Here is a 23,290-nt window from a genome sequence, read left to right on the forward strand (position 1 = left end):
AGCGGAGCGGGTACGGCGGCCGGGCGGGGCCAGCGCGCGGCGGGGGCGAAGCGCGGCGGGAGCGGCCGGGACGATGCTGGAGGCGGCGGCGGCGGCGGCGGCGGCGGCGGAGCCCGAGCTGGACCCCGAGGACCTGGTGCATTTCTCGGTGGGAGACCTGCCCAGCCGCGGCTACGGCGTCATGGGCGAGATCCGGCGGCAGGGCAAGCTCTGCGATGTGACGCTCAAGGTGCGGGAGGTGGGGGGGGGACACGAGGGGTGAGAGGTGAGGGACCCCCCCCGGTCACTGGGGGGGAACTGAGGGGGACTGAGGGATCCTGGTCCCTGAGGGGAGGGATGAGGGACCACCTGGCTCCTGAGAGGGAGCTGGGGATCCCCCCGGCCCCTGATGGGGGCTGAGGGACCCCCTGGCCCTTGTGGGGGAGATGGGGGACCCCAATGTCAGAAGGGGCAGCTGAGGGACCCCCTGGCCTCTGAGGGGGCACTTGAGGGACCCCCCAGACCCCTGAGAAGGAGCTGAGGGACCCCTGTGCCCCCCTGTGGGGGGACCCCAGACTCTGAGAACGGACTTGAGGAACCCCCAGGCCCCCGAGGGGAGACCCCAGCCTGTAAGGGGAGACCCCAGGGAGGACCTGGGGGGTGACCCCAGTCCCTGAGGGAGCACTGGGGGACCCTCCCAACCTCTTTTCCAGAGGGAATGAGGCAGCTGGAGTCCCCTGAAGCCCCTTTGGTGGGGGATAAGGGGGTGGCTGAGACCCTCTTGGATGGGCAGGAAGGGGAGCTGAGGGTCCCCCCTTCCCATGGATTTGTCAGTGGAGAGAGGTGGTGCTGAGACCCCCCCAAACCCCCTCAGTGGGGTGTCAAGGGGTCTTGGACCTCCCCAGCCCTGGTGGGGGGGTCTGTGAGGGCCTGAGGGTGGGGTTGGTGCAGGTTTATGGATCAAACTGCTCCCACCCACGGGAGAGGATTCCTTTCCTACATCAAAGAAATAATAGCTATGGAAAATCCTCAGGATTGGGTCCCTGGCTGTGCAGGGAATGGCTGGGAGGGCTCGGAGAGCCAGGCAGGAGTTGCTGGAATCCCTCAGGATTCCAAACTCGGAGGAGTCTGTGGGGTGGGAGCAATGTTGAGTCATTCCAGAATTAGCTCTGAAGTTTAATTAAGTGGGAAGGTGCTTCCCAGCCTACTCATCCTGAAACTTTTCAGGGAGAGGAGCTGAAGAGGGTTGTGCCTGTCTTGGAGGCAGGATGTGGGATAGGGAGCACCCCATGGATATAGGGGGCTGCTCCATCCCTATGGATCAGCTGTAGCCTGCTGGGAAGAGGGACTGAGGGGGGTGATCCACCTTGGAAGTGGTTGTACCTTCCACAGGGTGTATTTGGGATAGCCTGTGCTGGAACCTGAGGGAATTCTGTGGCAAAACTGGTTTGGGATGGAGAGCACTGGGTTTTTTTTAGGATTAAAGTGTGTATTGGTGTGAATCCCAGACTGGTTTGGGATGGAAGGGACCTGAAGGATCACCCAGTGCCACCCCTGCCACGGGCAGGGACACCTTCCACTACCCAGGTTGCTCCAGCCTGGCCTTGGACACTTCCAGGGATCCAGGGGCAGCCACAGCTTCTCTGGGCAACCTGTGCCAGGGCCTCCCCACCCTCCCAGCCAAGAATTCCTTCCCAGTATCCCATCTATCCCTGCCCTCTGGCACTGGGAAGCCATTCCCTGTGTTCTGTCCCTCCATCCCTTGTCCCAGCTCCCTCTCCAGCTCTCCTGGAGGTGTTAGGGATGTTATTCCCTGACCTGGAGATCCTGCCCTGCTGTTCCATGGCAGGGAAGAAGCCCCTCAGTGTCCATGTTCTTCCCGAGGATTGTTTTGGGAAGACAAATATCCTGCCAGGATGGAAACTGCCCAGGCAGCTCTGTTTGCTGGGATTTGCTGTCCCTGCCTCAGGCCAAGGTACAAGTGCTCCCTGGGGACACATCCTGCTGGAATCCTGTGGAGTGCACCACGGTCAAACAGGCAAGGAATATTCATCCTGTCCTTCACTGACAAATTTAGGGGGGATAAAATGAATAATATCCTATTTATAGCTCCTGCTCCTGCTTGCCTGCTCGGAGCCAGAGGAGGGAGGTCCAAGTGCCAGGCTGGCACCTCCAGGAATCTTGGCCAAACTGTTGGAAGAGAGAAGGTTTGTGCCTTTCCAAATGCTTGGAGAGCGGAGTTAACGGGAGCCCCTCTTGTTGCTGCAGCTCCTCCTTCGGTCCTGAATTGCTCCAATGCCATTTTTCCATGACTAATTCCAAGACCAAACAGAAAAGTCTCTTAAAATACAATCCAGGCCTGGAAAATTGAAGTAATTCCAAGCTCTGGAGAGGCTGTATTATTTGTTCCATGTGCAGGCCTGTCACTGGCAGGTGACAGTCCTCTTGGCTTCTCTTCCCTCCTAATCCCAGTTTTCCCAAAGCAGGCTGTTTTCCAAAGCAAACCCCTGAGAGCTGACACAGAAATGGAGGAGCCTCTGGATCAGTGGAATTGCAGACAGCTCGGGCTGCCTGCCTGATTCCAGCTCCTTCATCCTCCCAGTGCTTGGCTGCTCTGCAGATCTTGGAGCAGGTCTGGGAGATCCTCCAGGAAAACCAGCCTGGAAGGAGAGAGGATATCTGTTTGCTTGGAGGAGCTGGGAGATCTGCAAGGCAGGAGAGCTGCAGGTTAAGGATCTGACTCCAGTCTTGTCATGCAGCAGTTGGGAGCTGGTTTGGATCGTGACAGGATGTGTTGGAAGAGCTGCCATCAGCTCTTCCCTTATGGAAACCAGGAGCATTTCTGCTTCTGGGACTCCATGAAATGTCTGTTTGCTGCCCTTGCAGGAGCAGGGCTGGAGCTGATCCCCTTTAGGATGCTCCCTGTCCCTGGAGGACATGGAGGGACTGGGATTCAGCAAAGCAGTTCAGATCCTCTGAGTTGGCAGGGAATTCCCTGGGAATTTGGGTTTGTTGGATGTGCAAAGGGGATGTGATTTCTGCTTCAAAGCCATTGGTTACATTATCATGGAATCCTGGGATGGTTTGGAATGGAAGGGATCCTTAAGGATCATCCCATCCCACCCCCTGCCATGGGCAGGGACACCTTCCACTAGACCAGGTTGCTCCAACCCGGCCTTGGACACTTCCAGGGATCCAGGGGCAGCCACAGCTTCTCTGGGCAACCTGTGCCAGGGCCTCCCCACCCTCCCAGCCAGGAATTCCCTCCCAATATCCCATCTGGCAGTGGGAAGCCACTCCCTGTGTCCTGTCCCTCCATCCCTTGTCCCCAGTCCCTCTCCAGCTCTCCTGGAGCCCCTTTAGGCCCTGCCAGGGGCTCTCAGCTCTCCCTGGAGCCTTCTCTTCTCATCCACCAACACCCCCAAACCCTTCCCTTCCGGTCTCTTCTCATTCTCCATCCAGCCTGGATTTGTGCCTGGAATTGCCTGATCCAGGTGCAGTCCATGAGCTCTCCCAGCAGAACCGTGCTGGGCTGGGTTGGACACAGCTCCCCTCCCGCTTTGGCTCTCGGTGACTCCGGTGCCAACGTCACCGAGAGAAGATGATTTTGGGGAATGCTGGAGCTCCTTCCTGCCAAAAACTCCAGACTCCTCAGCTCTGCGGGGTGGTGACATCAGGAAAACAATAGATGCCTTTCTTCCACCTACACCATTTTCCTGGAGAAAGGCTCCCTGTTCCCGGGAATTTGTTAACATCTGTGCTGTGGGGGTGTCCGGGAGCACATTCCTTTGGAGACGTGTCGGGAGGGAATTCTGTGACTCCTGGGGTCTGGAAGGATGCTTGCAAAGTTCCTTTTTCCTGGGAAGTAGCTTCCTTTCCCTTAAAAAAAAGGGAGCTAAAATTATCCACTGTAAAGCAGAACATCCTGGAATGATATCAGGAGGAGGATGAGCTCTTTCCCACTTTCTCCTTAGACTTGGGTGATTCCAGCCTGAATCCATCAGGTAGGAAAGTGTGTTTGTTTGGTCCTGGGAAGGGAGATCCTTTGGCTCTAGAGATAGGGAGCACTCTGGAAGCAGAAGACACGAGGATGAGCCGAGTGGACACATTCTGTGTGCTCACCCTTGGAAGTATTTTCCATTTTCTCCAGGAAAAACTTGTCCCTTGCCTGCAGCAAGAAATGGAGTTGTTCCATCGGGACTTACCACCCAGTGCTGGTGGAATGAACATAACAATGGCTTTGGAGCAGAGATCCCATCTCCCTGAGGGCCCTCAAGCTTTACAGGAGCAGGTTCCAAAAAGGAGGAATCCCAGTTTTTATCTTGTCCACAAGAAATATTCCCAAGCTCTTTGCTGGTGCAGCTCCGTGGATGTCGCTGCTCCCAGGGGTCATTCCCAGTGCAGGACCACCCAAAAGGGTGGTGCTCCAGACATGAGGGATGGTACAGCTCTCATTATCCCATCAGGAATCTTGCAGGATGACTGTGGATGTTGGCTTTTGCAATGCCCAGGTGTGTTAGGGATAATGAGGCTGTTGGGGATGAGATCAGGGCGCTGCATCCCTGGAACTGGAGTGTGCTTGGAGTTGAAATGAAAGTCAAGGAAAATGTTGTTTTTCTTGCACACTCTGGATGGGAACACTCATCCAAACAAACCAGTTGGAGCGAATTCCTTCCAGGCACTGGGATATCTTTTGGAATTTTAGAGATTAGAGACCTTTTCCCTTCACCTTTCAGGAATATCCAAGAAAAAAATGGAGTTTTTCTGTGTTTTGGGATGTTCGAGACCCCTGGGAAGGGCTTTCCCAGCAGGATGGAGGTGCATTAATAAGACCTATTTTGATGGTGTTGCCAGTTTTTCCCACTGTTTATTCTTCCATCAGTGGGCTGGGCCAGGAGCAGCTGCTGCTGGAATGGCCTCATCCCTGGGGAAGGAATGGAGCGGGAAGTGCCGGAGCTTGCGGAGCAGGTCGGGTGTTCCTGGGGGATGGAATGTGGAATGTGGAATGTGGAGTTTGTCACCGTGGTCAGCCAGGCTGGGCCTGGCCCTGTGGAAACCTTCCCCCATTGAGAATTCCAAAAAAAAAACCCCTCCAGCACCTGAGTGTCCTGGACATGGAGAGGTGACCAGGAGCAGAATTCCCAGGTGTGCTCACCTGGGAGTGAGGGAGGCAATGAAAATCCCATGGGCACAGGGAGGTTCTGTCAGCTCCCAGGAACGCTCAGCTTCTGGAATTGCTTCTTTTCTGAGCCTTTCTCATTAAATTTGGGGTATTTTAGTATTTTTGAAGCTCTGGCCAGGGTGGGGAATCTGCTCCACCAACATTCCTTCCTAACCAGAGCCAGGGATCGTGACCCTGAGCTCCATCCCCTCCTGGACCACGGGCTCCTTTGCCTGTCCAAGCACTCCTGACTCCTTTTCCCAGACATTCCCCATCCCACTGTGTGCACACAGGGAAGCTGATGGTGATTTTGCACCTATTTGGGGCCCAGCTCTCAGTTCTTGGAGCCTCCAGGATGTTTTCCCTGTGGTTTTGGATTAGGGGAAGGGATTGATCCACACCTTGATCCCTGCACAGTCACACACAAGTATCTGTGAGGGGTTTTTTTCCATGAGCTCTAACAGTCCCTACCATTTCACTTCTGATTTTGCTCTGGGAATTAGGAATTCTGCAGAATCCAGGACAGCAGGATTGGTGCAGCGTATTCCAGGCACAGAGGAAGCTGGGACAGGGATTCAGGGCTGCCCGGGGCAAAGACAAGGCTCTCCAAAAGCGCCTCTTTTTTTTTCCATCTGGCAGGAATTTTGCTTTGTAAACTCCCAGGAAGTTTGTGTTTGCTGGGTGTGCAAACCAGAGGCCCAGAGGGAGAGGGAAGGCACTGTTGGGAATCATGGAAACCCTCAATCCAAACAGCATTTGGAGATGAAAGGGGAGTGAAGGGTTTTGTAGAGGAGAAGGAATCCTTGGAGAACCTGGAATGCAGAGAACCTGCTGTGCCAGCTGGTTCGTCCCATAAAACAAAGCTCAAACAGGAACATTTTGCTTAAGTAAGGGGAAAAAATCTCCGATGGCCATGGAGTGGGATGAGTCAGATTACCATGGAAATTAGGGAAAAAGGCGCTGAACCGCCAGAGAGAACTAACGGGAGCAAAGACCTGCCTGGAATCCTTGGATCCTGGTGGAGCTGTGCCGCCGGGAATCCCTGCTGATCCCTCCCCCTGCCCCTTTGCCCTGCTCCAGGTGGGGGACCACAAGTTCAGCGCCCACCGGATCGTGCTGGCGGCGTCCATCCCGTACTTCCACGCCATGTTCACCAACGACATGATGGAGTGCAAGCAGGAGGAGATCGTCATGCAGGGCATGGACCCCAGGTGACACCCCAGGGACACCCATGGCACTCAGGGGAGGGTGCTCTGGGTGATCCCAGCAAACCCTGTGCTGTGGGTAGAGCCCATCCCAGCTGGAATCCAGCGGCATTCCCGCCCTTTCTCCCTGTTTTCAGCGCGCTGGAGGCTCTCATCAACTTCGCCTACAACGGGCACCTGGCCATCGACCAGCAGAACGTGCAGTCCCTGCTCATGGGGGCCAGTTTCCTGCAGCTCCAGAACATCAAGGATGCCTGTTGTACATTCCTTAGGGAAAGGTAAGGGGGGGGGTCTCTTGACGGGGGTTTGGCTGCTCCCCAACAGCAGCAAGGCTTTAGTCACCTGTGTCGGGTGTGAGAGGGCCGGGATGTCCCCTGCCAGTGGGATGAGGAGGTGTTTGGATCCCAAAATTTGTCATTTGTGGAATTATAGAATAGAATAGAATTCGTCATTTGTGGAATTGGGTTGGGAGGGACCTTAAAGCTCACCCAGTTCCACCCCCTGCCATGGGCAGGGACACCTTCCACCAGCCCAGGGTGCTCCAACCTGGCCTTGGACACTTCCAGGGATGAGGCAGCCACAGCTTCTCTGGGCAACCTGTGCCAGGGCCTCCCCACCCTCCCAGCCAGGAATTCCTTCCCAACATCCCATCTAAATTTATCCTTTTTCAGCTTAAAGCCATTCCCCCTTTTCCTGTCATTCTCATTCCCTATAAAATAGCTTATCAGGCTTGTGAGGTCCTGGGACACAATAAAAGACCTTGGCCAGCCAAAGGAATTGATATCCCGAGCAAAATGGAGGGAATCATTCCCTTTCTAGGAACCCATCCGGGCAGGAATTGCCCTTCCTGCTGCTGTACATGTTCCAGAGAGGGAACAAAGTGCCTCAGCCCAGGAGCTGCACAGGAAACTGTGGCAGAGCCTTCAATTGCTCCCATGTTTTTTGATTTCCCCACTGGTGTTTGGCTGTGAGACTGTTCCAACAGCATGATCTGGAAATGGAAAGCTGGGATATTCTTTGGAAATGCACCACATGGATTCTCCACCCGTGCCAGGGAGTCTGACGGGTTTAGTTTCCCCAGCTTGGCTTCCCTGCAGCTGCTCAGTGTGTTCCATGGAGTGACATTAAATACACCCACCAAATACAGGGATTGGCCACCAAAATTCTCCCAGGAGCAGCCAGGTGTCCTAAGTGAGCTCCTGGATTTGAGTGCCCAGCTGTGAATTTGGGTAGTAACAGGAAAAGCAGAGGATTCCCCCCATCCCAGAGAGCTGGGACACGGACACCGAGCTCTCCTCCTAAAGTGGAATTGAGATTTGGGACATTTTGGGGCAGCTGTGTTGTAACCAAGATCTGTGGGAGCCCTTGGAGTCACCCTCATGTGAGAGTCCCTCCCAACAGCAGGAGGACGTGGAGCTGCTGGAGAGAGTCCAGAGGAGGCCCCGGAGCTGCTGCCAGGGCTGGAGCCCCTCTGCTCTGGAGCCAGGCTGGGAGAGCTGGGGGGGTTCCCCTGGAGAAGAGAAGGCTCCAGGGAGAGCTGAGAGCCCCTTGCAGGGCCTGAAGGGGCTCCAGGAGAGCTGGAGAGGGACTGGGGACAAGGGATGGAGGGACAGGACACAGGGAATGGCTTTCCACTGCCAGAGGGCAGGGCTAGGTGGGATAGTGGGCAGGAATTGTTGGCTGTGAGGGTGGGGAGGGACTGGAATGGATTCCCCAGAGAAGCTGTGGCTGCCCCAGAGCCACCTGGGTCTGTCCAGTGCCTCCTTGGCAGGGCTGAGGGAACATTTTTAAGCTGTGTTTCCCATCCTCTGGCTCTGCCATGGATTCACCTGGAGATCTCCATGGGGGTCAGTTCAGGGAGCTGGAACCTGCTTGTCTTGCTCCATGGAGTCATGGAATGGTTTGGCTTGGAAAGGAACCTTAAGGATCATCCAGTGCCACCCCCTGCCACGGGCAGGGACACCTTCCACTAGCCCAGCTTGCTCCAAGCCTCATCCAGCCTGGAACACTTCCAGGAACGGGGCAGCCACAGCTTCTCTTCCATTGAACTGCCATTCCTCTTGCCCTCCTGTCCCTGCTTTCCCCAGGCTGCATCCCAAGAACTGCCTGGGGGTGCGGCAGTTCGCCGAGACCATGATGTGCGCGGTGCTCTACGACGCCGCCAACAGCTTCATCCACCAGCACTTCGTGGAGGTCTCCATGTCCGAGGAGTTCCTGGCCCTGCCCTTCGAGGACGTCCTGGAGCTCGTTTCCAGGGATGAGCTCAACGTGAAGTCTGAAGAGCAGGTGTGTCCCTGGAGCGGGGTTTGGCTTGGGAGTGGGAATGGGAATGATCCTATTCCTGGTCTGAATGAAGATGAGGAGAAGACAGTGGGGAAAAATAAGAGGTGGTAAACAGAGCTATGGTGGAAATGAGGGGGGAAATAAAAGGGAAGAATGAGAGGGAAAAAAGGGAAAAATGAAAAAAAAAGCAGAAAAACGGGAGCAGAACCAACAAAATGGAAAAACGAACAAAAAATATCAAGGAAAGGCAATGCGGGAAAAGCAAACGGTGGGAAAATAAAAAGGAAGAGGGAGAACAGAAGGAAAAGTGGGAAGAAAGGGGGGGAAGCAGGAAAGCGAGAAAAATGGGGGAAAACGGGAACGAAGCAGAAAAATGGGAATAAAGGGATTACGTGGGAAGAAAAGGAAAAGATTGGGAAAAAAAGAAGCCAAATTGGGGAAACAGAAAACCAAGGATAAAGGGAGAAAACCAGGGGAAAGCAAAGAGAAAAAAGGTGAAAATAAAGGGAAAATAGAAAGTAAAGGGAAAAGTGGAGAGAAAAGTGGAAAAATTAAGAAAAATAAGGAAAACTAGGAAGAATTAAGGAAAGAAAGTCAATGAAGAGCAAAAAAAGGTGGAAAAATGGGGAAGTGATGAAAAAATTGGGTCAGAAAGAGAAAAATACAGAAAAAAAGAAGAAAAGTGAGGGAAGAGGGGGAGAATGGGGGAAAAGTGAACAGATGGATCCCTGTCATCCAACCTGTCTCCTGGTTTTTCATGGAGCAGCAGCATTCCCTTTCTCCTTTCCCAGTTTGCTGGTTTTTCTCAGTAAATAAACAGGATTTTGCTTCTGTCCCACCTCCTCTGCCAAAATTCTCTTCACAGCTCCTTCAGCTCCCTGCAAACACTTGTGTTAAATGTACAATCCCCCGGGATTGTTGCAGGATAAGTCAGAGGTGGAAAAAAAACCTCTATGGAGCCAGACTGGGAATGCTGGGGGTGTTCCCCTGGAGAAGAGAAGGCTCCAGGGAGAGCTGAGAGCCCCTTGCAGGGCCTGAAGGGGCTCCAGGAGAGCTGGAGAGGGACTGGGGACAAGGGATGGAGGGACAGGACAAGGGGAAATGGCTTCCCAGTGCCAGAGGGCAGGGTTAGGTGGGATATTGGGAAGGAATTCCTGGCTGTGAGGGTGGGGAGGGACTGGAATGGATTTGCCAGAGGACCTGTGGCTGCCCCTGGATCCCTGGAAGAGTCCAGGGACAGGTTAGGTGGGGCTTGGAGCAACCTGGGCTAGTGGAAAGTGTCCCTGCCCATGGCAGGGTGTGGCACTGGGTGATCCTTAAGGTCCCTTCCATCCCAAACCACTCCGGGATGCTACAATTCCATGCCATTTCTTTTTCTATCAATCAAGTGGCGCCAGCAGCAAAACCCAAAACTCCCAACTTCCCACCCCTCTCTCCCAAGGTGTTTGAAGCTGCCTTGGCCTGGATCCGGTACGACCGAGACCAGAGGGAGTCCTTCCTGCCCGAGCTCCTCTCCAAGATCCGCCTCCCGCTGTGCCGGCCGCAATTCCTCACGGACCGCGTCCAGCAGGACGACCTGGTGCGCTGCTGCCACAAATGCAGGTGAGCCTGGGGTGTGGGGTCACAGAGGCTTAAATCTGCCTCTGCCTCCAGGCAGTCAGAGCTCCTCTTTAACTCCTGACTTGCTGCATTCCAGGGATCTGGTGGACGAAGCCAAGGATTACCACCTCATGCCGGAGCGCCGGCCGCACCTCCCGGCGTTCAAGACGCGCCCCCGGTGCTGCACGTCCATAGCAGGGCTGATCTACGCCGTGGGAGGGCTGAACTCGGCAGGTACCTTGCAGTGGAAAGGCCACGGGGAGCTGGGGAGGACCACGGGATGGGGAAATTCCCTCAGGTTGGAGCGTTGAGCGGTTCCTCCTCCCGGCCCTTCCAATGGAGCGCCCAAGGTGTGCCTGTAGTTTAACGTCTTCCAACTCAAATCCTGTCCTGATGAGGTTTATTTAGGACATATTCTTGGTGTGTCCTTGCCTGGAACTCCAAGGAGGACCTGGAGGTGTCTCTGGGATGTTGTTGGGATTGTGGGATCACGTGTGCAGTCACCACATATTCACAGGGGCCAGACCATGGTGTAAAAAGGGAACAGAAAGTGTTCAGGGAAACGTGAAGCAGCGACAGCACAGATGGGACTGCAGGTCTCTGCTGCCCCTTGGAGGGCACTAGAGGTGCCACTTCCACAGCCTGGGACTCGTCGAGGCTCCTGGTGCAGAGCAAAGGAAAGCTGGGAAGTGTTCCACGATCTTTTGGAGTACTGGAGTGTGTTTTGTGGGAATTGTTCAGAGCAGCATCTCTGGGGGAGAGCTGGGAAGTGACTGGGAAATGCCTCTGCCTTGGCTCTGTGGGAGCAGATAGGCTGGAATAGGATGTGAGGGCCCAGGACAGGGCACAGAATCCCAGAATGGTTTGGGTTGGAAGGGACCTTAAGGATCATGCAATCCCACCCCATGGCATGGGCAGGGACACCTTCCACTAGACCAGGTCCCTCTGGATGCCATCCCATCCCAGCAGAGCCCAGGTGTTTTCCCAAAGAAAACCAGGGGTTCCCTCAGGTTCCCAGGGCTTCACCAGCTCTCCCTCTTTTAATTTGAGTAGCAAATTTTTACGCAGGCGACTCCCTGAACGTGGTGGAGGTGTTTGATCCCATTGCCAACCGGTGGGAGAAGTGCCAGCCCATGACGACGGCGCGGAGCCGCGTCGGGGTCGCCGTGGTCAACGGGCTCCTCTACGCCATCGGCGGCTACGACGGCCAGCTCAGGCTCAGCACCGTGGAGGTCTACAATCCAGAGACGGATTCCTGGTCCAAAGTGGAAAGTATGAACAGCAAGAGGAGGTTCGTGCAGCTCCCCGGGGAGGGACCTTGGGAACAGCGGGGAAAAACGAGGCTGGAGTGCTGGGGGTGGTGGCCACCGACAAGGAGTTTGTGTGTGGGAGAGGAGGGAGTGGAGCGGCGTGGAAGCAGGTGGGATTTGCTTGGCTGGTTTGGGGATGCTCGTGCTGATTTTGGGTGCTGCTTGTTGGTGAGAAGCAGCTCAACAAAATTCCGTGGGTATGTCACGGCACTGATGGAGGAGGAAAGGTGTTAAGACCCAAGTGCCACATCCTCAGGGCTTTGAAATCCCTCCAGGGATGGAGACTCCACCCCTGCCCTGGGCAGCTGTGCCAGGGCTGGACAGCCCTTTCCAGGAAGAAATTGTCCCAGTATCCAACGTGACCCTCCCCTGGCACAGCTTGAGGCCTTTTCCTCTCATCCCGTCCCTTGTTCCCTGGGAACAGAGTCCAACTCACCCCTGGCTCCAACCTCCTTCCTGGGAATTACAGCGAGCCAGAAGGTCCCCCCTGAGCCTCCTTTTCTCCAGGCTGAGCCCCCCCAGCTCCCTCAGCCGCTCCTGCTGCTCCAACCCCTTTCCAGCTCCCTTCTCTTCCCTGCACATGCTCCAGCCCCTCCATGTTCTTTTTGTCCTGAGGGGCCCAGAACTGCCCCCAGGATTTGAGGTCCTCACAGCAGTGCTCACAACCTGTGAGACTCCCAGCTTGGGTGCGACTGAGCCATTTGGAAGTGAATCCAGGGAAAAGGAGGTTCTTTGGGATGACAGAGGAGGTGGCACAGGGGCCAGGCAGGCTGTGTTGGGGTCAGTGTGGCAGCACCTCCAGCCTTCTCACGGGGTCCTGCCGTTCCTTGCAGCGCCATGGGAACGGTGGTGCTGGATGGGCAGATCTACGTGTGCGGTGGATACGATGGGAACTCATCCCTCAACTCCGTGGAGTCCTACTCTCCAGAGACAAACAAGTAAGAGCCTTCCACATCCTACAGCTTTTCCATGAGTTTTGTGCTCATGTGCCGTGGGCACCACAGGGCATCTGGGCTGTGAGAGTGGTTTAAATAAGGGGTGGTAAAAGGAGAGTTGGTGGAAGCCAGTCCTAGAAAATCGTGGAATAGTCTCTGGGGCTGTCCCTGACCTCTGCCCTGTCCCTCCAAGGTGGACAGCAGTGACCCCCATGAGCTCCAACCGCAGCGCCGCCGGAGTCACCGTCTTCGAGGGCCGGATCTACGTGTCAGGAGGGCACGACGGGCTGCAGATCTTCAACAGTGTAAGGCTGGGATCCTGGGAACTCCTCAACTTGAGGTTGGAAAAGCCCTCTTGGACGGTCCAGTCCAACCATTCCCGGCCACTGCCAAGGCCACCACTGACCCATGTCCCCAAGTGCCACATCCACAGGGCTTTGAAATCCCTCCAGAGATGAGGACTCCACCACTGTGCCGGGGCTGGACAGCCTTTTCCAGGAAGTAATTTTCCCAGTATTCAACCTAAACCTCTCCTGGCACAACCTGAGGCCGTTCCCTCTCCTCCTGTCCCTTGTTCCCTGGGAGCAGAGCCCGACCCCCCCGGCTCCCCCCTCCTGTCAGGGGGTTGCAGAGCCAGAAGGTCCCCCCTGAGCCTCCTTTTCTCCAGGCTGAGCCCCCCCAGCTCCCTCAGCTGCTTCTGCTGCTCCAGCCCCTTCCCAGCTCCCTTCCCTTCCCTGCACACGCTCCAACCCCTCAGTGTCTTGTCACGAGACGCCCAAAACTTCCCGGAGGGTTGGCGGTGGTGCCTCAGCAGCATGGGGGGACATTCCCCGGGTCTTTCCGAAGCCGCTCTCCCTGACGTCCCGCGCCCTCCCTGCCCGCAGGTGGAGTACTACAACCCGCACACCTCGTCCTGGCACGCCGTGTCCAACATGCTCAACAAGCGGTGCCGCCACGGCGCGGCCGCGCTCGGCAGCCGCATGTTCGTGTGCGGCGGCTACGACGGCTCGGCCTTCCTGAGCGCGGCCGAGGTGTACAGCTCCGGGGCCGACCAGTGGTACCTGCTGGTGCCCATGAACAGCCGGCGCAGCCGCGTGTCCCTCGTGCCCAACTGCGGCCGCCTCTACGCCGTGGGCGGCTACGACGGACAGTCCAACCTCAGCTCCGTGGAGATGTACGACCCCGAGAGCAACCGCTGGACGTTCATGGCGCCCATGGTGTGCCACGAGGGCGGGGTGGGCGTGGGCTGCGTCCCCCTCCTCACCATCTGAGCTCCGGAAGGTTCCGGGGGGACTTTGGGAGGGGGGGGTGTTTGGTCTTCAGCGAGAGGTTCGGAGCGTGCCGGGATTTCCAGGCACGAGCGCGGAAAGACTCGATGGAACGATGCCCACGGGGAGGTCTTTGGGGTGAAGGTCCTGGAAGATCAAACGTGGTGAGTTTACGTGTGGGGAAGGACCCCTCGGCCTGTCCCGGAGCAGTGGCCAAGCGGATCCATCTCGCCCTCCATTTCCCTTTGGGAAGCACTGCCATGGGCTGGGGGAGAGGGGGACAGGCTTGATTCTGACATAAAAACAGCCACTTGAATGACTTTGGAAAATCCATCTGCACCTTCTGGGAGCACCAAACCCACCTGAACCCCCCGAGGGGCATCGTGGTCACACAGGGGGGTCTCAGAACAGAACAAACCCAGCGCTGTCGGTTCCAGGTGCTTCTTACACAAGACCCTCCCAGCTCCTCGTGCTTTCCTCAGCTCGATGTGGAAGATTTCTCCACAGGAGCCACAGGATGGGGAAACCAGGAAGAGGAACAGGTCGGTTAAACCAGCGGATCGTTTTGGAGAGGGATGGATGTGAACGACTCCAACAGCCTGAGGGTTTCAAAATGGGGAATACGTGATCAAGATGTCCTTTAAATTGAATACTGAGATGTTTTCCAAGACCAAGAGGCAGCTTGGAGAGGAACAGCCAGGATTTTTTTTTAGGAGAGGCAAGAAAGAAACGTCGTGGATTTGTCGTGCTCCGCTGGGAAAGGTCTTTTCTGCGGTGGGTTTTGTGCCAGGAAACTTTGGAATGCTGGCAGAGCCAAAGAGCTGCCCGTCAGCAGCTTCCCTGCATCAGCCCTTCTCCTGCATGACCGTGATCCGCCGTCCCTCCGGAGCGCTCCGTGCCCGGCTCTTCCCGTGCCAGCCCTCGGCACAGCCATACCTCCTCCGGGCAGGAATGTGACACTAATCCCAGCAGCCAAGGGATGGGGGGCTCCCCCCTTGTCCTGCCCCATCCCAGCGTTCCGGGGGGCTCGGAGCGGGATGTCCACCCCAACCCCCTGCCCCTGCTCATTCCTGACTCCCAGCGTCCCTCGGGATCGCTCTGGGTGTACATGTCATGTCTATATTGGGGTACTGTGTATATTTTGGGGTCTATAATGAGCATATCTGGCTATAAATGTGATCTATCAGTACAGATCCATTGCTTCCATCTACTGTCCACTGCTGGCTTCCTGGGAGTGGGAATTTCTTTGGGCTTTCCATGCTGCTCATGCTTTAGAAAGGGAAAAACCCACCCAGGAACGTTGGGATCAGAACACAGTTGTTGCTCATTGCACCTTCTCCAGGACTCATCCCGATGTTCTCCATGTGCAGAGGAGGCTCTGATGAGCTGCTCTCCTGGTGTTCCATCATCCCTTCTCCCTCCCACATCTCCCACCCGGGATTTGTGTCCATAAGAATGGGAATACTGGATCAAATACCCTTGGAAGAGCAGCAGCTCGGGGCTGTCCACGTCCCAGGGGATTCCAGGGTGCTGCTCCCAGGCACGGGGATCCCGGGGGATTCTGGTGTTCCCCAGCTGCTCTCCCTGGGATTCCTTCCCCAGGGATTCCTTTGCTTTTCCATTGTGGATGAAGCAAAGAGAAAGGGGAGCTCCTGGCCCCAAAGGGGACAGGAAGATACTGAATTTTAGGGAAATGAGCCCCAGTCACTCAGGGAATGCAAACTGGGAGAGCGGGATTCACCCAGTGCAGTCCTTGGTAAATCCAGGGTTCTTGAATCCAAGGAGAACCTGGGGATGGGGTGTTTGGATGAATCTGAGCAGGGTGAGAGGGATTTTAAAAAAAAAAAACAAAATAATGTAAAGAAAGCAGGAAAGGAAAGGGGGCTCCTGGTTCTATTCCCCAGGAGCTGGGAGGATGCTCTCACTCCCAGTTCGGGAGGAGCAAGACAGGAGTTGTTCCATCATGCCAAGAACTGGGAGCAGGCCCAGGGAAGAAGGGGCCATGGAGGGGGATCGGCCCTGCCGAGCTCCGGCATCGCCGCATCCCCTCCAGGTCCGGGCGAGCTCCTCCCGGCTCCGGGCCAAGGACAACAGCGGCAACTCGAGCCCTTCCCGCGGAACGGGGGGCCCGTGTTTACCCTGGAGCCGGAGCCGGGGGGCCCCGAGCCGAGGGCCGATCCCGGGCCGGCAGAGAATTCCCCGCTGTCCCGCTCTCATGGCGCTGCTGTTGGGAGCGGTGCTGCTGGCGGCGGGCGCCGCGATCCCGCCGGGAATGCCGGCCCCCCGCGACCTGGCCCGCTCCGTGCTGGAGACCCACGGGCAGGACCTGCGGCTGCTCAAGCTGCTGGGAGTCACCAGGACGGTAGGAATCGGGCGGGGGGGGTGTAGGTGGGTGCCCCCAGCCCCCCATCCCGTGGGGATCCCGATGGATCTTTTCTCCCGGCAGAGCTTCGACTGGGGAACCCACTTCAGCATCAACTTCACGGCCCGGCAGCCGCCCTGCCCCAAACCCGCCCCGGACCCCCGCGGCTGCCGGGGCCGCCCGGGCAGGGTGAGCTGGGACGGGGGAGCCCGGGGGGGGACAGGAGGGTCCCCGAGGTGCTGAGGGTCCCTTGTCCCCAGGTGCAGCGGTGCTCGGCCCAGGTGTCCGTGTTCACCTTCCTGCCCGACGTGCCGCTGTCGATGGTGGAATGTGGCGAGGAGCCGGTGAGGGCTCCGGGACCCCCATCCTGGGGGGGGGACACGCGTGTGTCCCCCACTTTGGGGTCGGGTTTTTGGGCTCTGGAGTGAAGCCCACCTTATTTCTCCCCACAGCAGCCCGGTGGCAGCGCCCAACCCCGCTCCCCTGGCAACCCAAAAACCTCCAGCGCCAACCCAGGTCACTCCTCCTCATCATCCTCCTCCTCCTCGCGGCCCCCCCCGCGGCCTCGCCCCCCCAGCGCGTCCCCCCGGGGGTCATCCCGCCGCCCCCCCGGCCCCAACGGAGCTGGAATAAAGAGATTTCGGGGTCAGACGTTTGTGTGTGTGGGGCTGACACGGTTTGGGGGGGCCCGGGGGGGCACCCCCGGCGTTGGGAAACAGCCATGGGGCAAGTTTGGGGTTGTGCAAGCCCGGGGGGCACCAACCCGGCACCGCGGCCCCTGCGCCCCTCCCACAGGGCTCCGGGACCCCCGACCCCCCCATGGCCAACCAAGGGGCTCCAAGGGATGGGGACACCCTGGGAGTCCCCGAGGGGGGCGATGTCACGGCCCATCCATTGGGACACCTGGGGCTCCATGTCCCTCCACCCGTGTCCCCAAAAAACAACGGCCGCCCTGTGGGTTGGGACCAGGTGTTTCCGGAGCGGGGTTGGGGAGAGCCAAGCCCCGGGGAGGGTCCCCGACCTGCCGGGGGGGATAAAAGTGGCGCCGGGGTGGCCGTGGGGGACAGGGATGCCGAGCCCGTGGGCGCTGGTGCTGCTGGCGGTGCTGGGGGGGGCCCATGCCCTCCCCGCCCCGGCCCCCCTCGCCTACACCCAGGCGCTGGCTCAAGCCGTGGACTCCTACAACCAGCGGCCCGAGGTGCAGAACGCCTTCAGGCTGCTCAGCGCCGACCCCGAGCCCGCCCCGGTGAGTGCCCCCCACTCGGGACCCCCCCCCCCGTCACCCGTGACCCCCCTGTTCGTGATCCCCCCACACTCCCTGACTGGGGCTGCTCAGCACTGATCCCAAGCCCGTCCTGGTGAGTCCCCCCCACTCGTGACCCCCCATTTGTGACACCTCCACTCGAGGTACCTGACTCGGGCTGCTCAGTGCCAACCTCAAACCCACCCCTGTGAGTACCCCCCACTCGGGATCCCCCACACCCTCCCCTGACCCTCTCCCTATCCCTGGTGCCCCACTCATGGCTCCTGACTTGGGCTGCTCGGCACCGACCCCGAGCCCACCCCAGTGAGTCCCCAAAAGACTGACACCCCCACTCGTGACCCCGCATTTGTGACCCCCCACACCCCACTCGTGACCCCCCATTGATGATCTCTGAACCCTACCTGAGCTGCTCAGCACCAACCCCTGAGCCCACCCAGGGAGTGTCACCCCACTCGTGACCCCCCCCATTATTGACACCCCCTTCACTTCACACCCCACTCCCGCGATCCCCCGTTCACGTTCCCCCACTCGTGACACCCCAATCAGGCTGCACAGCACCAACCCCGGGCCCACCCTGGTGAGTGACACCCCCACTCGAGACCCCCCCAGTCGTGACGTCCCACTCCCCCTGCTCAGCACCGACCCCGATCCCCTGCCCTGGCACTGCCGCCCCACTCGTGACCCCCCTCCGCTCGTGACCCCCCCAGTCGTGGCCCCCTCTCTCATGACCCCCCCGCTCGTGTCCCCCCCACTCGTGCCCCCCAGGGCGTGGAGCTGAGCTCGCTGCAGGGGCTCAACTTCACCATGATGGAGACGGACTGTGCCGCCAGCGCCCGCCGCGACCCCGACGACTGCGACTTCAAGGAGAACGGGGTGAGGAGGGGCAGGGGGAGGAGGGGGGGACACGGGGGGTCCCAGCAACACCCCCCGGTGACTCCGGGTGTCCCCGTGTCCCCCCCAGGCCATCAAGGAGTGCTCGGGGCCGGTGCAGCTCCTGCAGAGCTCCCCCGAGTTCGACCTGCGCTGCTTCGACGTCTCCTCCGACGTGAGTGGGGGGTCGGGGGGCACCCGTGGGTGGGGGCACCCCTGGGGGGGGCTGGTGCCTGTCCCCCTGCCCCACATCCCCCCAGAAGGGCCCCCACGATGGTAGTGAAGGTGGGGTGGGGGTCCTGGGGAGCCAGTGGGTTCTGGGTGGGGTGTCCCAGGGGTTGGATCCCGGGAGGGGGTCCTGGATGTGGGGTCCCAGGTGGAATCCAGGGTGGGATCCTGGATGTGGGTCCTTGATGCGGGTCCTGGGTGGGGTCCTGGCTGCAGTGACCTGGGTGCAGGGTCTGGGATGTGGGTCTCAAGTGTGGAGTCCCAGGTGCTGGATCCCGGGTGTGGGATCCTGAGCAGGGACCCCAAGTGTTGGATCCTGCATATGGGGTCCCAGGTGTCCCAGGGGTGGGGTTCTGGGTGCAGGAACGTTGGTGGCGTTTCAGGTGTGGGGTTGTGGAGTCCCTGGGGGAGGGGGGCACGAGGGGGGTGCAGGGACCTGGGTGTGGGGTCCTTGATGTGGGGTCCTGGGTGGGGTCCTGGGTGTGGGGTCCTTGATGTGGGGTCCTGGGTGGGGTCCTGGGTGTGGGGTCCTTGATGTGGGGTCCTGGGTGGGGTCCTGGGTGTGGGGTCCTTGATGTGGGGTCCTGGGTGGGGTCCTGGATGCTGTGACCTGGTGGGTGCTGGGTGTGGGGTCCCAAGTGCTGGATCCTGGGCGTGGGGTCCTGGGTGTGGGGTCCCAGGTGTGGGGTCCCAGGTGTGGGGTCCTGGGCATGTTCCCAAGTGGGGGTCCCACACCCCCCTCCCCTTGACCCCTCTGTGTCCCCCCGCAGCCGGATCTGATCCAGCGCGGCCGCTTCGGGCGCTTCCTGGGCAGGGTGCGGCGCTTCCGACCCCGGATCAGGTTCAACGTCGGCATCAGGGGCTCCGTGCGCTTGGGCTGAGCAATAAAGGGCCGGGAGAGGCCGTGTGGGCACCGGGATCCTCCTGCCTCTGTCCCAGGGGGCTGCTCCCCCACACCGTCCCGAGGGCTCGGTCCCCAGGGAATGTGGGGTCGGGGATGTGGGGACAGGGATGGGCTCACTCTGGGCACGCCCCCAAAAAAGGGAACATTCATATCCCACCCGGCATCATTCCCACGGTGTCATTGTCCCCACGGGATCATCATCCCCACGGCATCTTGTCCCCCCAAAACCAGTGGTGACAGCAAAGGGAGGGGGGGGGGGCACAGGGGAAAACAGGGGGACACTGGGGCCATGACCCCCCCAGGGAGCTGCAAGTGAAGTGGGGGGGTTCAGATCCCATGATGGACCCAGTTTGGGATGGAAACATTGGGGGTGAAGGAATGTGGGGCACAGGGGTCCCTGAGCCCCAAAAGTGGCCAGAGCAGGGTCGTGGCTGCAGCCCCTGGGGCTGTCCCCTCCTGTCCCCCCAACGTCCCCGTGGGTCTGTACCCCATAGACCCCTGTGGGGACCCTACAGCTGGGACAGGCTCCCAGGACCCCCAAGGTGTCCCAGGATCGGGGGGGCAATCCTGGGGGCACAAGTCCTGTGCCAGGAGGAGGCCCGGGAGCCAGCGGTGCCCGTAGGGCCAGGACAGTGCTGTGCCCATTTTAGGGGGGCTGATCCCACTCCCCCCCAAACTGAGACCCTCTTCCATCAACATCATCCCCCCATCATGTCCCAAACTCCCTGTGTGGCAGGAAATGGCACAGCGGGGCCGGGAAGCAGCTTGATTTGGGGAGGGGGTGTCAGGGGGGTCCCTGAGGTGGCAGCGCCTCCAGGGGGGTCTCTGCCTCTTCACAGCCTGGAAGAGGTGGGAGGGGACCCCAAACCTGCCCCGGTGAGTGCCCCCCACTCGTGACACCCCTCACTCATGACCCTCCAACCCCCAGGGTGTCCCCAGCCCTCAGAGCCCCTTGTCTGGGCATGGGGGGAATTTGGGGGTCCTGGGAGCCCTCTGGGGGCCCCACTGGGGTGCGGGGGGAGGGGGCAGCACAGGGACCCTCAGGGTGACACCAGGATTGATGCAGGGATGTTTACTGGCAGCAGAGCACCCGGATGGGGGCCCAGGGTGGGGGACACAGGGGTGCCCCCTCAGGGTTTGGGGACCTGGAGGTTGAGCTTGTCGCGGATCCAGATCCGACTGCACTGGAAGATGCTCTGGAAACGCTCTTTGATCCTGGCAAAGAACTCCTTGACCTTGGATCTCCGGATCCGGCCGAACTGGGAGGACAAACAGCAGTGTCAGAGTTTGGGGGGATGAGGAGGAGGGTCTGGGGGAGCCGGGACCCCCATCCCGGCCTCTTCTTACCTTGGTGGGAGCCTTCCCGCAGGAGAGCTCCACCGTGGGCTGCTGCTCCTCCAGGAACACGGAGCCCTGGCACCAGGTCAGCGCCTGTGGGGACACCGAGGGGACACGGGACAGCCTGAGCCCCCCGGGCCCCAGTTCCCCCCCGCTGACCCCAGTTGCCCATGGGATCCCCAGTTCCTCACCCCGAGCCAGCGGCTCCTGCAGCCCGTGGGGGCCACTCCCGGGCTCCGGCACGTGGTTTCCTCCAGGGTGAAGCTCAGCTCCTGCCGGCTCCGCAGGTCCGAGGGCTGGGAGAGAGGACAGGACCCATCAGGGACCCCCCACCCACAGTGTCCAGCCCCCACCGGGCCGGATCCAGCCCCAGGAGGGGCCACATCCAGCCTGGAATGGGTCCGGCTCAGCCCCGACTTGGCTCAGCCCCGTGGGAGTCAGACCCCAAACGGGGCGGATTCGCCCCAAGAAGGGTCGGATCCAGCACTGAGCTGGATCCATCCCCTGAGCTGGATCCATCCCCTGAGCCTGGAGCTGTGCCTGGAATGGGGGAGCAGAGCACCCACCCATCCGGGCCGGGGCTGGGCCTCCCGCAGCCGCAGCACGTAGGGACTGACAGCCCTGGAGTTGAGCAGCTCCATGGCCGCCGCCACCACGGCCTCGTAGCTCACGGCCCCGGATCCCGGCGAGGACGTTGGGATGGATCCGTCCCACACCGCCGTGGATCCGTCGGGCCCCGGCGTGGAAGCTCCCACCAGCCCCAGCAGCAGCAGCAGCGTGAGCGCCCGGCACAGCCCCATCCTGCTCCTGCTTCCCACCGGGCTGGAAGGGCTTTTATGGGACCTGCCGGGGGCGTTCCCATGGGATGCGACACTGGGACATTCCCAGTGGGATGAGTCTGGCCAGGAGCCCAGTCCAGCCCCCACAGGTCAGTGTGGACAGCTGTGTTGGGTCATCTGTGGGTCAGCGGGGAAGAGGCCACAGGGTTTGGGGTCCCCCTGCCATGGAGGGGGACAACAGGGACAGGGTGACAGTGACAGTGAGACATGACGTGGCCCGTGGGTGGCCCAGAGCACGGGATGAAAGCTGTCGGGATCTGTCCCCTCTTCCAGACCTGCAGAGCTTCACCCTGGAGAAAACCATGCTCCATCCCTGGATAGGAGGGATCTGTGTGGGGGAGAACTGGGGCCCGGGGGGCTCAGGCTGTCCCGTGTCCCCTCGGTGTCCCCGCAGGCGCTGACCTGGTGCCAGGGCTCCGTGTTCCTGGAGGAGCAGCAGCCCACGGTGGAGCTCTCCTGTGGGAAGGCTCCCACCAAGGTAAGAAGGGGCCGGGATGGGGGTCCCGGCTCCCCCAGACCCTCCTCCTCATCCCCCCAAACTGACACCGTTGTCTGTCCTCCCAGTTCGGCCAGATCCAGAGATCCAAGGTCAAGGAGTTCTTTGCCAGGATCAAGGTGTGTTTCCAGGGTTTTTTCCAGTGCAGTTGGATCTGGATCCATGACAAGCTCAACCTCCAGGCCCCCAAACCCTGAGGGGGCACCGCCGTGCCCCCCCACCCTGGGCCCCATCTGGGTGACAGGAGGGGGAGCTGGGGGGGGTCAGGGTCTGCTCCCAGGGAACAAGGGACAGGAGGAAACAGCCTCAAGTTGTGCCAGGGGAGATTTATTCTGGATATTGGGAAAATTCCTCCTGGAAAGGGCTGTCCTGCCCCGGCACAGGGATGTGGAGTCCCCATCCCTGGAGAGGTTTCAAAGCCCTGTGGCACTTCGGGACATGGGTCAGGGGTGGCCTTGGCAGTGCTGGGGGAAGGTTGGGCTCTGTCTCAGAGGCCTTTTCCACCCTCCACAATTCCCTGGCTCTCCGAGGACACATCCCTGCCCCCAGCCAGGGTTTTCCAGCCCAGGGCTGATTTATGGCCTGTCCCCCTGGGCAAACAAGGGGGGTTTGACCAAACACCTCCTTGGGAGCGGCCGCTCTGCCCCAGGCCCAGCAGGAAGCTCCAGGAGGACACCCCGGATCCGTGTCCCGGGGATGACCCTCAGTCCAACCCCCCCAAAGCCACGGGGCCGGTTCGGAGCCGGGATCGCTGGAAGCCTTGGAGAACATCCTCATAAATCACACGGGGACAAACCCCCCGGGGGTGGCACTGGGAACTCCCCAGGGAGGGAGGGTGTCAGTCACAGCCCCGCAGCACAACCCGGGGTGACCTCGGAAAGATGCAGGTGCCACCAGGTCCAGCCTTCCCTGGAGAAGGGACCCCGGGTGGGATTATCCTGAACCACATCCAGGTTCACCCTCCAGCGAGGGGGACTCCAACGTGTCCCTGGGCAGGTTCTTCCAGGGAATGATTGGTCTTGCTGTACCTCCCAAACTGAGGTGAAACCTCTCCCAGTGTCCACTTTCCCTGATCTTCTCCAGGACAGGAAACCTCTCCCAGTTTTCCCTGGTCTTCCTCTCCCTGTTTTCCCAATCTTCCCCAATTCCCTCCAAATTCTGTGTGATTCTGTGAAATTCTTCCCAATTCCCTCCAAATCTTTCCCAGCTCCTTCCAAATTGTTGCTCATTCCTTCCAAATTCCCTTAAA

The 23,290-nt window shown here is 59.5% G+C and overlaps 3 protein-coding genes across 4 annotated transcripts; 2 read left to right on the forward strand and 1 right to left on the reverse strand.

Annotated features, from left to right (window-relative positions):
- Window positions 1-14: 14 nt before the first annotated feature.
- KLHL18 (kelch like family member 18) lies at window positions 15-14,933 on the forward strand. Of its 2 annotated transcripts, none has more exons than XM_064640127.1 (10): window positions 15-229; window positions 6,221-6,351; window positions 6,483-6,623; window positions 8,433-8,631; window positions 10,070-10,230; window positions 10,325-10,461; window positions 11,281-11,518; window positions 12,371-12,475; window positions 12,666-12,777; window positions 13,357-14,933. In XM_064640127.1, the coding sequence occupies exons 1-10, from the start codon at window positions 74-76 to the stop codon at window positions 13,741-13,743; spliced, it is 1,767 nt and encodes a 588-aa protein (XP_064496197.1). In that variant the 5' UTR covers window positions 15-73; the 3' UTR covers window positions 13,744-14,933. The 2 variants fall into 2 exon arrangements, with proteins under 2 accessions (XP_064496197.1, XP_064496205.1); XM_064640135.1 differs by having other exon boundaries at window positions 11,296-11,518.
- Window positions 14,934-15,064: 131 nt separating this feature from the next.
- LOC135405416 (collagen alpha-1(I) chain-like) lies at window positions 15,065-19,377 on the forward strand. Its single transcript, XM_064640116.1, has 7 exons — window positions 15,065-16,102; window positions 16,187-16,291; window positions 16,363-16,446; window positions 16,555-17,348; window positions 18,132-18,239; window positions 18,328-18,411; window positions 19,235-19,377. The coding sequence occupies exons 1-7, from the start codon at window positions 15,535-15,537 to the stop codon at window positions 19,343-19,345; spliced, it is 1,854 nt and encodes a 617-aa protein (XP_064496186.1). The 5' UTR covers window positions 15,065-15,534; the 3' UTR covers window positions 19,346-19,377.
- Window positions 19,378-20,425: 1,048 nt separating this feature from the next.
- LOC135421975 (cathelicidin-B1-like) lies at window positions 20,426-21,753 on the reverse strand. Its single transcript, XM_064670939.1, has 4 exons — window positions 21,273-21,753; window positions 20,898-21,002; window positions 20,716-20,799; window positions 20,426-20,627 (listed from the first exon to the last, which is right to left on the reverse strand). The coding sequence occupies exons 1-4, from the start codon at window positions 21,504-21,506 to the stop codon at window positions 20,499-20,501; spliced, it is 552 nt and encodes a 183-aa protein (XP_064527009.1). The 5' UTR covers window positions 21,507-21,753; the 3' UTR covers window positions 20,426-20,498.
- Window positions 21,754-23,290: the final 1,537 nt, after the last annotated feature.

The sequence above is a fragment of the Pseudopipra pipra genome, chromosome 1 (assembly GCF_036250125.1).
Source record: "Pseudopipra pipra isolate bDixPip1 chromosome 1, bDixPip1.hap1, whole genome shotgun sequence".
Taxonomy (NCBI): Eukaryota; Metazoa; Chordata; class Aves; order Passeriformes; family Pipridae; genus Pseudopipra; species Pseudopipra pipra.